A 14,546-nucleotide genomic window follows, 5' to 3' on the forward strand; every position below is an offset into this window, starting at 1 on the left:
GACCTTTTTGTTAAAGTTGAGGATAATTATTTCATTGCATTTTTATTTTCTTTAAGATTTTATTTATTTATTTGAGAGAGAGATAGCAAGAGAGAGCATGATCGGGGAGGGAGAGGCAGGGTCCCTGCTGAGCAGGGAGCCCATTGTGGTATTCGATGCCAGGACCCTGGGACCATGACCTGAGCTGAAGACAGACGCGCCACCGACTGAACCCCCCAGGCGCCCGCGTTGCATTTTTAAACCGAGAAAGCTGCTAACGTGAATCTCTGTCTTTAACATTCCTCTCCATCCTGCCCCTGTTACCTTTGTCTGTCTTGCCCAATTTACTGTTTTAAAAATTTTCCTACTTTCTCTGTTGCCAACGGCCACCAACTGATTCTCCGCTAGGGCGTTCATCTTCCAACACTGCCTAACTTCGGGCAAATCTAGATAACAAATATCACTTACAATGCCCTCATAGTTTTCCTTCCACAAATTGCAAGCCCCATTTATATGTACAACTTTTCCATATGCTTTTCTTCTTTATAGCCTGGGGTTATAAAGAAGGGGCAACATACAGTATCCCCCTCACAGCGCTAGAGGCAGAAAAGTCAGCTTTTGCTCCCCTTCCTGCTTCTCTCTCTTGCCTCCCCCTTACCTTTGTCTCCCTGCTGCCTTCCCTGAGCCAGGACCCGCTGGTACCTGAGGCCTCCAGGGTCAAGGGTCAGGAACAGCAGCTCTGACCTTGCCCAGCAGTGAACTCTGGAAATTTCTACTGAAAAGTCTCAACCAAGGTGAGATGTTCATTCCAATCCACCTGTGACTTTCAGGAAGGCAGAAATCTTGAACCCTCAATAACTTCTAGGCTCTTCTTTTCTGGATCAGGTAGGCTCCAGTGTTGCAGATTTAAAACCAGAAAGGCATTGAAAAGAAGAAAAGTGAATTCAGATGTCAACTCTATTTTTCAATCACTTTGTACTCTTTTACACTTCTTGTCTCTCTCCCAGAGACGAGAACGTATAAATGCAGTGAAACCACTGAAATCCATTTCTCACAGAACGCAAATTCACTCCAGGACAGGACTTTCTGGAAGTGAATGGAACAAGAAGAAAAATAAATAGTAGGAGATTAGATGCAGATTCAATTAACTTCAGATCAAGTGTAAGTTACTGTCGTTTATAAAATGCTAGTCCAAGGCCTTTCGTTTGTTCTCCAAGTTATTTATTCAGCGCTTAACATAATGCCAGGCTAAGCCTTCTGGGCAAAGAAAGAGGAGTCCAGCACAGTCCCCACACTCAGAGAGCTCACAGTGTAGCGAGAAAGATGGCTGTGCAAGCAGATAATTACAACATCATGTGCAACAGTACAAGGATGTACCGGCTCGCTTGAGAGCGTGAAGGTGCTGGCGGCACCTGATGTGAGCCAGAGAGGGTATCAAAGGCAGGCTCCCAGAGCAGACGTTTCGATCCAATCTAGAAGGATAACAGGGCCAACATAGTGAAGGTTAGATGTGGGAAGGGAAGGGGAAGGAACGATATTCCAAGCAGAGGGCCGACAAGTATAAGACAGCATGGTAGCCCCCAGTGGCAGGGAAGGGAATGAGATGGCTGGAAGAGAATCGAGCCCTGGAGGGAAGATGTCTAGTCTTGGAGGGACGATGTGTCGTGCTAAACACATGAAACTTTACCTTCCCAGAAACTGATTTTGAAATTTTACCCTTTGGAATTAGAGATTAATTATAATAAGAAGTAAAATAATCTAATAGGTAACCCTCATTGGGCAGTTATCAAATGCCAGGAACGGCTTTAAGTATTTCCCATCTATTCATATTTAATCCTTAAAACACCCCTGTGAAGTCGGAATTATTATTATCCTCACACTTTATACGTAAGGAAATGGAGACTCAGAGTCTCCGCTAGAATGACTGGAGGCAGAGGAACAGAAGAGGGGAACATCTTTATACAGCAGGTTTGCTGATGAGCGTCCCTTGAACCAAGCATCGCTTTGCTCAGAAAACACACGAAGGACCGGGACACATCGATGGCGGAGGAGAGAGAGTTGGCAGAGCTAGAAGAGTGCTCCGCTTTTCTGGATTGTGAGCCCCTCCCTCACCCTGTTTTCAGACAGAATACAAGGAGCAGGGAGAAGGGAAGGGACCTGTGCCGGGTCCTGCCTCTTCTAGCATTGGGGGAGGGGGGAGAGTGGGGGAGGGCTGGAAGCTCTTGCAACACATTTATTCATGTAATACAACAACCCTGACAGAACCACTACTGCTTCCTGAGTTGAGGATGCAAGGGCACCAAGAGGTTAAGGAACCTTCCGGACACACAGTCAGAGGCCGAACGCGGATTTGAGTCCAGATATCTACATCCCTATTCAGGCTTCCTCTTACTTGACGTGATAGGACATGCCCGTCTCATCACTCAGTTGTTCTCAACATCCTTCCTCTACTTGGCTTTCCATCCACCTCCTCCTGCTCATTCTCCTCCTGCCTTTCTGGCTGTTCCAGCTCATTCTCCTTTCTGGGTTCCTGCTTTTTGTCTCCCTGACTTCCAAGAGTTGGAGTGCCTCAGAGATCAGTCCTTGGACCTACTTTCTACACGCAGCTCGTAGATGATCTCACCCAATTTTACAGCTTCAATATCATCCCTAGGCAGAGAGATTTCCAGATGCCCAGATCGTATCTCCTGCTTGGAACCCTCTCAGGGAATTTCAGCTCGTGGACCCAACTGTCCACTCAGCCTCTCCATGTGGCTATCTACTGGGCATCTCAAAATCAGCATGCCGGCAGCAGAGCTCCGGCTCTTCCCCAAATTTGCTCTTCCCCGTCTCAGCGAATAGCAGTTCTATTCTTCTAGTTGCCCAGGCCAGAAAACTGGATGTCATCCTTGACTCCTTATTTTTTCTCTCATGATGCACCCAGTACATCCAGTACAGATATCCGCTCTTCACCACCCCTGGTCCACCACTGCTCCCTCTTGTCCAGAAGGTGCAATGGTTTCTGACTGGTCTCCCTACTTCGCCCCGTGAGCTGTCTGCGGACCAGAGTGAGGTCAGAGGTGAGTGAAGCCCTGCCTCCAACGCAACATTGCAGGAGCATCAAAAAACTCAGGAATCAAAGCAAGTGGTGTTTTCATGCCATATTTTTTCAAATCAGAATCCATGCCAAAAATATCCTAATGAACAAAATCACAAACTCTTTCATGAAAACAGGACAAGAGTATTGGCATCACTCCCCCTCCACCCCGGCCCTGCCCCACCTCCCTTCGGTGTTAGAGGGATCCCGTTAAACATCTTGTTGATCCTCTGGCCTCCCATCTCAGAGCAAAAACCAAAGTCCTCACCGTGACCTGCAAGATCCTTTATGGCCTGGGCCACCATTATCTCTCTGATAACGCCCACTTCTGGCCTCATTCCCTCAACCCCATCCCCTCCACACAGGCCTGCTCCCTCTTCCATCAGGAAGCTCCCACCTCAGGGCCCTCATGCTCACCGGCTCTTTGCCCAGAATGGTCTCCTCCAGACACACCCCTTACGGCACCAGGTCTCCTCACAAATCTACCCCATCGGGCTCACACTACCATTTCACTCCCTCCTCCCACCCACACACTTCGTATTCCTTATCTCTTTATTTTTTTTCTCCTCAGAAACTATCCTTAGCACCTGCATATTTCACTTGTTTATGGTTCTCTCACCCACTAGAAAACTCTGTGAGATTTTTGAGGGAGGGGGATTTGTTTTGTTCTCTATTTTCCTAGTGTCAAAAAATTCTTGAATGACAGTAGGTACCCAGTACATTTCTTAATGACTAAGTGATACTTACTGAGAAGTATACTCATATACTTACTACTCGTGAGCGTTCTCCTTTGGCGCCAATGTTCCTAATGCCTACTTTGTATCAGTTTTGAGTCCTATTGCCTCCATAAATTACACTGGGAACTACTCTTCCAAAATGCAGGGGTCTGGGATCTGAACAATTATGGGATATTAAATTAGAAAATGTATCGCACAATCTTTCTTCCAAACTGACCAAATTTAAGAGATGTTTGACTTGCTTAAAAAAAAATATTTATCTGGGATCCAAGTTCATCCTTCAGATTAGATCAGTGTTGGGAGAAATGAACATTGAAGATGAGGTGTCTCTTGTAGCAAATCCTGAATTTTATTTCTATGCCCTGATTCCTAAGGACTTGACGCTATGTCAAGATGTTATAGAGATTTTCTCAACAATGTCCGAGTGAGTTTCTGTGATCCAAAGACCTTTCTGACGTACAAGTGTCTTCAGTTACCTTTACTAATCATTAACCAAAACTGAAGGTAGGCCTTGCAAATAAAACTTGTTATTTCACCATGAACTGTTATGTTTTGATGGAAAAGATGAAGCTCAGCAAAGAGCAAATCTACAACTTGGCCAAAAGACAATAGACTTTGCCTTCAAACATCTGGAAGACACACGACGACCAACATGACTAATCTCACCAGACTCGGGTCCACTGGTGGCCTCCCTGCTTTTGCAGGTTAAATCCAGTACGGGGGTGGGGGCGGGGGGGCGGGGTGAGGATGTCCTGTTGAAAAGACAATTTTAGCAACATTTGGGGAAAGTGCAAGAGTTACATTTTGTCCTACAGGCTAGTTTTCTTTGGAAATCTTCCAAATGTCTTTTGTAGTTTTATTTTTTTAGGAGGATTTATATTTTCATAGAGCTGTCTAGAACTGTAGTCAGCAACCAGTTAGCCTTATAAGCTGAATACAGGTTTCCTTTCACCCCTACCCTGTAGCATCCATAGAAAGAGGATTTACACTGCAAAGTTTTCAGTAAAGCTCCATGTCCTAAACTGGATGCTACATGTGTATCAAATCCCCAATATCTGGAAAATAGTTTCAAATTTGTCTTAGCCAAGATATAAAGTTAGGATCAGAAAAAAAAAAAGAAAGAAAGAAAAAAAATCACTGCCTTTTGCCAAGGACAGCAATAGAAACTGATACGTTAACTTAATAGATGTGCCTTAAAACAGGGCAGGAGGGATGAAGCTGATATGCACACAGTTCTGACTTAAGAACTTGAGAGAATGAATGAGTAAAAACGGAACTGGCCGGGGTTAGAAACAGGCAAGAATTACTAGAACTATCAAGGGCAGGAATGGCAATGCTTACATGTGAGGCATGAAATTACTCTGTCCCTATAACAACTGATGAACAGTCTCTCTGAAATTTTTTTCTCTTGTTCTCTATATTTCATTGGAAGTCTTACTTTCTAGACAATGCTAGACGCTGCTTGTCTATGAGTTTGTCTATTAGTTATTACCTTAATAGAATATGTTGAATCTTTTATTGACACGATCACCTCTGCTTTACTTTTCACCCGATTTTTTACGCGTTTCCTATACTAGTAATGGCCCATTCATCTGACTCTTTAAATGACCACCTAAAGTAGTGTAGGAAAGCTCAATGCATAGCACAGAAAAGTCTTAAAAGGGTCTCCGTTGAAAAGGCATTCAATCTGCATGTGATTCAAATCACTGGGAAACACCCTTCTTTGGTCTTGGTTGGCAGAGCCCAGTGGGCAGGGTGAAAGCCCAGCACAGAACCTTCCTGAGCCCTGACACTTAAGCAGGCAGGTCAGTGTAAGCCCCTCTGTGCATGGGAACCTGCAGCGCACCCATGCCACCGCAGCCTGGACCATTCAGGATGGCCACACCCTTGCCCCGTCAACCTCTAACTAGGAGCAATTATCACATTTGCAGTGGGGTTCAAATTATGTCCCCAAATAAAAAGTACAGATGATAAAATGCTGAAATTGCATCTTCATATCTGCATAAGCATGGAGATGTGTAAACTTTTAGAATTTCTTATATTTTTTTGCAAAGGGCTTCCTGTCCTCTCCCGAGTGGTCTAAGTGATAGATGATCCAGGTGTTAGTAGACACCACTTAAAAAAAAATCTATTGTTCTTGTTTTGTTAAAACCAATATGACACCTTTATTACACAGACTAGTTTGCATGACTCCTATATATCTGACACCAGCACACTCTATTCTAGAAATTTATCTTTGGAGATTAAGTAGATAAATATTTTAGGTAACACCTTGAGTAGATAGATAAAGCTCAGTCTCTCAGGATTTTAATACTTTATCCTAGTTGGTTTGATTTAGGAACCATGTTCTCTTCCCGCATCTGCAAGGACCATTCTGCATATTTTTAATTGACATGAGCTAATTTGTTTTGAGCATTTGGTGACATTCTAAAATAATTGGATTGAGATTTACTGATCTGTGTTCTAATTGGAGAAGGGGTATTATTCATTTGTGACTTCTAAATCCCAACTAAAATGGAACCTTTTTCAAAAAAAAACCTCTTTTTTAATGAGGACATTTCACCAGCCGTGTTTGTGTGTGGCTGTTCATTGCTCTAACCTTAATGACTTATTTATAGAGAATGTTTCCTAAAGATGTCCTTCATGAGAAGGACAAGTTTGGCAACAGTAATTTACTTAATTTATCTTAAATTTGGTTTCAGTGAGCAACCCTAATTAACCTGATTTTTTGCTGATAATCACTCTCAATGGAATCAAATCACAAATCCGGGGATGGATTGAGCGGCACCCAGAAGGAAGCAGCTCTCCGCGCACTGGTCCAGCGCACAGGATATAGCTTGGTCCAGGTAGGAACTTCTTGTGACATCTGCTGAGATCCAGCACTGAATTCACTGAATGGTGGGAATATTCGTGGTCCTAAGATGCAAAATGTGAAAGGTCAGCTGTGTAACTCTTGATGAATGTTCTTCCCCGGGGTGGGGGTGGGGGGCACAGGGGTGGAGGAGAAGTCACATCATTTCAGTGTTGTAGGTGACGCTGCAGAGGATGTTCTTTCTACCTGGGGTTATCAGCTTCACCTTACTGGTCATTTGAAAGCAGAATCTGTGTTCACGTCATAGAGACTATTTATTGTAGCTTAAAAAAAAAAAAAAAAACCACTTTGGTACATGAAAAGGCAATTGTAATTTACTACCCAAAGCTTTCTGTGAAGTAGAACCATGCTAGTGTTTCAAGAATCAGCAGAGAACAAACTGTCCCTGAACTAGCCTTAGTTTCCAGAGAGATTTCTTACTTCAGATGCAGGAAGACGTCTGGATGCGGGATCCCGGGACTGATCCTTTGGTCACCGTAGCTATTCCATGATGTTTTCTCATAATACCTACCCCAGCCAAGTTTAGGATCTGTAAGAATTTCTCTCCATGTTCAGCATTTTTAAAAAGGAAAAAGAAAAAGTCCTAAAACTGACTTCATAGATGTTGGTTAAGAATTATCTATATATTATTGCTGTTTCTGTGAAAGCCTCCTTTAGAGAGGTTAGGACACATGGAAAAGAAAGCTAGTACTAGGCATATTAACGATCTTACTTGAAGAAATAATGTTGCCCTTTTTACAGTAAGACAAAGTATTTTAATTCCCAGCTGTAGTCTTTCACCCACATACTTTTCAAACTTAACCAAACCCATATGCTATTACAAATACAAATTTCATTTGGATAACAATAAAACATACAGCATCCTTTTATTTCATATTCCTTTGTCAGATTGTTACAAAGGGTACTACATTTAGTTATGTTAGAAATGTTACCAAAATACTTCAACTTTTTTTCTTTTAACCTTCTTTGTATCTGAAACACTCATGCAAACAGTGGTAGTAGAAAGCAATTTAAACTTAAACCCTTTTGAAAAGGAATTTATTAATATTTATACATAAGGATGTTTGCCTTCTGGAAATCAATCTGTAATGGTCCAAAATATAATGATAGGAATACATATAAACCAGTCTAGCATGGCATTATTTTTGAAACCTCAATATCACAAACCTAAGTGTATAAAAGAAAATTATTAAATAAACTATGAATATCTAATCATTACATTCAACAAGAACTTTATGAGAATTAACCATAAAACAATGTAAATTGTTCGATTTTATTCAAAACACTAGTTCTTCCTTTCCCCCCAAATGAAATTCAGGGCAAGTCTGATGGCTTTTTTGGTAACTTTTAGGTAATAAAAAAAATCTTCCACTAAATAATAATATGTCTAGTGCACTGTAATAAAAACTTCAAAGTTACAGCTATTTCCTTTCCCAAGTATGTCAGGTTAGATGGTGATTTCTATGTTCTTTTACGCTTTCAGAAGCATAATTTCCCATGCCAGTCTGCTAACTATGCTTTCTGACTCTGAGCTGAGGCAGAAGGAAGGGATCAAAGCAAAGGAGAAGGGGCAGAGTGTGCCTGACCCAGTATGTCAGCCCTGGGCTCTCTGGGCCCAGCAGGTAGGCAGGATCATCAGAGACATCCTTAATTCCATTGTTAGGCATCTCTCACCTGGCTTCACTCTCCTCTAGCACCACTTTCCTGGGCCTCCGACTCCTTCTGTAGAGCTCTTTTGGACACTCTAAGCAGCCTTCCTGGGGAAGAGGGAAGATAACCCCTGATTCCTCCATGTGGCCAAACTCTAGTCCCCTGAAAGTACTCACACATTCTCTGACCAGTAAAACCTGGAGGGACGGTGGCCACAAAGCAACCACCTCTCCTCACCAACATCAAAGCAGGAGAACCCACTGCTCTCACCATTAGGTATTTCAGGAATGAGTTAGACCCACCGGCCTAGTGTGTTCCCAAACACAGGGGATGCATAGCAAGCTCTCTGAGTGGTTTCCTTATTTTACCCTGCCTCAGGTAAATTGAAATGCACCTCACAATTCCTCTCACTTGGGGGAGATGAGAATCCACAACTCACCATCAGTGGTCTCCAAATATCTCTGAATGGACTCCAAAACCCCCTCTCAGACTCCCTTGCTGCTTTCCTAAACTCAGGGATGGGGAGCGGGAAGGAGGTGTACTGTCAAGAATGTAAAACCGCTTCTTGCTACCGCCTCATCCTGCTTGGTGGTCCAGTGACTTGATTTCATATCCAAGCCAGGGGCCAAAAAGAGTCCCATCCATCTTAAAATCCTGGTGCAAATTAAACAGCATTCAGTCATTAAGTAATCATTTTATTTTATTTTTTTTTAGATTTTATTTATTTATTTATTTGAGAGACAGAATGAGAGAGAGAGAGAGAGCATGAGAGGGGGGAGGGTCAGAGGGAGAAGTAGACTCCCTGCTCAGCAGGGAGCCTGATGCGGGACTCGATCCCGGGACTCCAGGATCATGACCTGAGCCGAAGGCAGTCGCTTAACCAACTGAGCCACCCAGGCGCCCTAAGTAATCATTTTAAAAAATTCTGCAGCACAGAAGATTGTAACATTATTACAGCTATGTAAAAAGTTTTACAGATAGTATATTTTTCAAAGACTCAAATAGTGATAGAGATAATTTTACAAACCTAATGCTAGGATTTAAGAACATCTGCAGTATAAAGGAAAAGAAACCAATAGGGCTATTTTACTTTCATAATTAAAAATCTTTCCCAATAAAATAACTAAAAATATATGGCCGATCAGCATATTACTTTCAACTTATATGTTCAGTTACATACAGAAAATGTCAATAATGAAACCTCAAGTTAATAGCAACTAAATAACAGTAAACATTTAGTGGGCACTTCTATTCTAGCTGCTTTGTATAAATACATTCATTTAATCCTTACAACAACACTATGATCATCTCCAGTTTCCAGATAAGAAAAACAAGGCACAAGAAGCTTAGGTACCTTGCCCACGATCATATAGGCTATAATTCCACTGCTATTGGTCAGAATTTCTAGCAAGATTTACAGAACTAAGAGCTGTTATAATAATATCTTTATGACTGCAATTTTAGAGATTAGCATGATAGGGCATACAAAACTATTTTGTTGAGCTTAAACTCTGTAACATGATTCACTTTGAGTAGTACTATTTGTTAGCAGAACGACTAATTGGGTCAGAAATTCTTCCATAATGTAAAAACCTAGAATTCTAAAACCCAGCTATCCAGATCTAAAGCCTCTAATTAAGGTCTAAATACATAGACAACTCGGTTCAAGCATTTTGAATGAATTGGAAAATCCCTCCTGATATTCGTTGCAAAGTATAGGAAGTCACCCAAGACCTCAAATGGGAGACCTGTGGTTTAATATACTCCTTGCCACATACAAGTGGTATGACCTTCAGCATGTCCTTAACCACTCTTGGTCTTAATTTGCCGAATACTGGCTAGGTCCTGCTCCCACTCGGCTAGTAACGATGTTGCAATCCTGGGATCTGCCCAATCTAGTCACTGGTCAGCAGCCCAGATTAACTGGCTGGAAAAGGAGAACAGCACGTTGGAGGCACAGCCTCAGCACTTTGGGACTTAGGGGAGACTCTTCAGTCTTCTCCATACTTCAGCCTTCAAAAAGAGGGCAACATCGGGTTTCCTTTTACAAAAAATTCAGATAAAGAAATAGCTTAATACAATTCTGGGAGCATACCCATAAAAGGACCATTTAAAATTTGATGGTATTTGCTAAATTCGGTTTTGAAGGATTTCTTTTGTTGGATCTTTGTAGCCTCCGAGATTGAACGTTGAATACTTGCAAAAGGAGAACTCAAAAAGCAGAGAGCGACTAATCTGTGCTCTGTTATCACTAGCAGGACAAATACAGCCGTCAAAAATAGAATTTTGCAGGTTACTTAATAACGTGAGCCAGTCTTTTATATCCCAACTGATGCAACACTTTGTGCCTGTGAGCCTTTGAATTATTGTAAAAAAAAAAAAAACAGATCACAAAGTACATCTTTGGTTATTGATGGCTGGAAATTTCGTCAAAATACCTTGGAGAATAAAGGAAAGTTAATGCCATACCCTGCATTTAGTAGACGTTCAATAAGTATTGATAAAAATGTGTAACATTGACAAGTTAAACTTTCAACTTCACACTTGTGTTAGCGCCACATAGAAATATTTTGGAAGGAAGTATGCTGCAATGTTGTTACTTTGTCAACACTCTTTGCCTCCAGACAATGGAATTATGTGTGGTGTTTTTTCACCCCCTTTTTCATTCTTAACTGAACTTGCCAGATTTCCTAAAGCAAGTATATTTTTGAGAGTCAAAGAAAAAAAAAATCAGATCATGCTGACCCTTTCTTCAAGAATGCTTTAATGATGTGGGTCATAAACTCTGACCTATGATGATCCTTCCATCTGGAATTTTCTCCTTAATGCCAGAAAAATACATATTCATAGATGAGCATTTTCAGCCAACTTCCCACCCAACGTGTGATTAGGTTACATCCATTTTGATTCTAGTAAAGCTAAAACTAAAAATATATTTAATAAAGATCACCCTCAAGTAGTCCAAATGTTTTTAGAATATAGATACTGTATCATATATTTTAAAATACTTATATTTATCATGTATTTTCCATACTTAAATATTATTTTTAAATAATTCAAAATATGGTATTAGCACTGTTGTCCAATTGCCCTGATAATCTATTTTCTAAAAATCATCAGGACACACATTTTTATAAATTATGACAGTCCCAATGTTTCTTAATCCAGCGGTTGTCTTTAGTATGCATAAAGGATTTTTTGTTTCTCTGTTTTGTTTCCTTAGTCCTTCTTATTGAACACAGTGTGTTATGGAAGGTCTTGGAATTATAGAAGTAGAAATGTAGCATCTGACCTAAAATGCATATAAAATAGTTGCGATGAAAGTGAGTTCATCCAAAATTAAGACCCATTGAGAGTCATAAGACCCACTGAGTGAACAATGCAGCTGTGGGTGCTTCCTTTCTGTATGGAGCTATCAAACGGACCATACCCTGACCTAATGAGTGGGGAGAAATACTTAGACATAAGGATGTTCATCATCGTGGAATTTATAATGTCAAAAAATAGATCTATCCTAAATGTCCAATAAAATATGACTGGTCACAAAAAAATAGGGTCACCCTTCTATTTCCCAATTATATAGTCATGTAGAATTAGGATTTCAAAGAAAGACACGGAGAGATGTCCAAACATGGTTGTTGACCTAAAAATGAGAGTGCAAAGCTGTATATAGCTTCCAAATAATATTCTGAGAAATTCTTTACACACAGTAAAAATACTGGAAAATAACAAAATGTGATCTCTGATTAGAGTAAGTTTTTCTTGCTTGATGCTCTTTTCTTCCAAACTTTCTATAATGAGTGTGGACTATTTTTATGATAAGGGAAAAAAAAAATCTCATGAAGTGGAAAAATGTTCTAAGCAGCATTCAGTCAGCAGTCAACAAATTGGGAAATTTTCATGGAGAAAACCTCATTGTTAAAGGTTTTCTTTAATAAATATTTATAATATTTATATTTATATATTATATGTATTATAATTATTGTTATAATAATAATAGTAACCATTATTAAAGGTACAGGATAGGTCCCTGGCTTCATTAGGCTGGTCTTTCAAATCTTTGTAATGTTTGAAATTTGCTTAATATTGATATCGTCCAACCCTTTCATTTCGCAGTCAGGAAAACAAGCCCCAGAATTCTACAGTTCAGTAGAGACATGAGCCAGAGGTCAACCAACTGAGCCAAGACTCAACTTTGGCTACCGCCTGTTTTAGTTATGATTTTTTAGATTTTGAGATTTTTAAAGAGTTGTCTTTTAACAAGCCAAAAATATCAGCTACCTGGCCCTTTCCAGAAAAAGTTTGCTGACCTCAACTCTAATGCTTACTCTGGCACTCTGTGTGAGAAGCGAATCCACAGTTTTTAAAGAAAATTCCCCATAGCATAAATGAGTGTTTAAACTTCCTTAAGAGAAGCGGGCACACCCTCTCTCTTACCCACCCCAGCCAGCTCCCGCCTGAGCCTCATTCACTCATTCATTCATTGACTCCACAAAGAGGGCCACGTTTCCTGCCTTCGTGAAGGTTATCCTCGAGGGGAGGCAGAAAATAATCAAGTAAGGAAACCAAAAAAATTGCAGATCGTGGTAAGTGCCAAGAGTATCATAAACCGGGTGGTGTGACAGAGCAGAGCAGGGGACCCTCTTCAAGCAAGAGGACACTGCAGCGGGAACTTGGAGGGTGAGCCCAAAAAAGAGCCGTGCAAGGAGCCAGGGACAAAACAGCATCCGTGGCAGACGGGGCCACAGCACTTTTGAACGGCAAAGACATTATTAGTGTGTCTTAATTCCAAAGACCCAGGAAGATTGTACCAGATAAAGAGAAGAAATAAGTGGGCTCCCTCCTTCCCTTCCTCTATTAATCAACCTTGAGGCTGGGTTCCTGGGAACGGTTCCCTCAAACTAGGAATAAAACGCAGCTTCATTCCCACCCTTCAAACTTTGCTCGCTGTGCATGTTCTCTGATGTGGGATTTCAGTACCACCACATATTTTCATTCTAATTTGCTCATCTCCTCAACAAAGATGTGCAAGTCAGAAGGCAGAAAGGATGGGGCTACAGCCACACACCTGGGATAAGGACACCATCCTTCCCCTAAAGGTGCCCCAGATTAACTCATCTCTCCGGTTTTGTCCTGCCTTAATTTTACTTGGGTAGTCAAGTTGCAATTTTTTTTCTTATGAATAATGCAAAGAAAATAAGCAACTTAGGATCCCCGTGTTTACAACCGGCTTCGTCTAGATGAGCACAGGGAGAAGCAGATGGAAGAACACTGTGGCGCTGACATTCTTTTCCAACCACCGCACGAAAATCCTAGGGACAGAAATAGGAATTCGACTTCATGATAAAATATAGCTCCCAGGTCCTACTTTTTCTTCCATTGCCTGGTACCACCTGCTCATGTCCCTGCCATCCAAGGGCTTAAGTCATTCACCAAGTGTGTTAATACTAATTCTTTAAATAGGTAGACTGAGCAGGAGAACAGGATGGGGCCCGTAGGTCACAGACACGTGTTTCCCTGAGCTTATCACCCCAGCCACCCACAGACCAGCTTGAAAACTCCTCAGAAGGCTTTGCTTTTACTAGCCAGAAATGCCAAAGCATGGGGTGGAAGGCTCCAAATGAAGGAACAGCTCTGTGAATCTTTCTGTGGAAAATGTATGCCTGTATGCCTGACAGGTGACGGATGGAAACTTCAGGATCCCAAGAAATGGAAATGGATTCCCGAAGCTGTTTTGAAACGGCCATGAAGTTCTCCTCTAATAGCCTAATAGAGAATTGGTTATATATGAGCTCTTCATCTGACGGTTCAAAATCTTTGCAAACTACGCCTGAGAGCGTTTCCCCTTTAACAAGAAGCACGTGGGGTTTTCTATTTAAAAACAGGTGTGAATTTCACGACTTAAAGATGCAGAAACATGGACAGCTCTTTGGGACTGTGGACTTTGCCTGCGGGCAACTTCAGCATTTCTTAAGTTGTCACCTGTTTAATACTGATCAAAAGAAGGAGTATTATCCAAATAAGTAGAAAATGTGGAACCAAAAATAAGTGACTCTTCATCTTCAGAACTCAAACCTTTAGCAGGAGATTCAAAGGCAGCTAACATAGGCAAGGACTGAAACAGCGAGACCACAATACCATACCACCACGAATTTGCATAGGATGTCAGTAGTTGTGATTTTTTTTTTTTTTAACCTTGTTTCAGAGGTGCAGGGTGGAGAGGAGAGACGGT

The 14,546-nt window shown here is 41.2% G+C and overlaps 1 protein-coding gene across 2 annotated transcripts in view; it reads left to right on the forward strand.

The window, feature by feature from the left end:
* The window catches only part of A1CF (APOBEC1 complementation factor), a 72,254-nt gene that overhangs the window by 16,316 nt on the left and 41,392 nt on the right, over positions 1–14,546 (forward strand). For both annotated transcript variants that reach the window (XM_025850984.2, XM_073878942.1), the window contains exon 2: positions 6,495–6,638. In XM_025850984.2, the coding sequence (XP_025706769.1) occupies positions 6,540–6,638 (99 nt within the window). In that variant the 5' untranslated portion in view covers positions 6,495–6,539. The remainder of the gene's footprint in view (positions 1–6,494; positions 6,639–14,546) is intronic.

This window comes from Callorhinus ursinus, unplaced genomic scaffold (genome assembly GCF_003265705.2).
Source record: "Callorhinus ursinus isolate GAN/ISIS: 27379988/994484 unplaced genomic scaffold, GSC_fseal_2.0 scaffold32, whole genome shotgun sequence".
Classification (NCBI taxonomy): domain Eukaryota; kingdom Metazoa; phylum Chordata; class Mammalia; order Carnivora; family Otariidae; genus Callorhinus; species Callorhinus ursinus.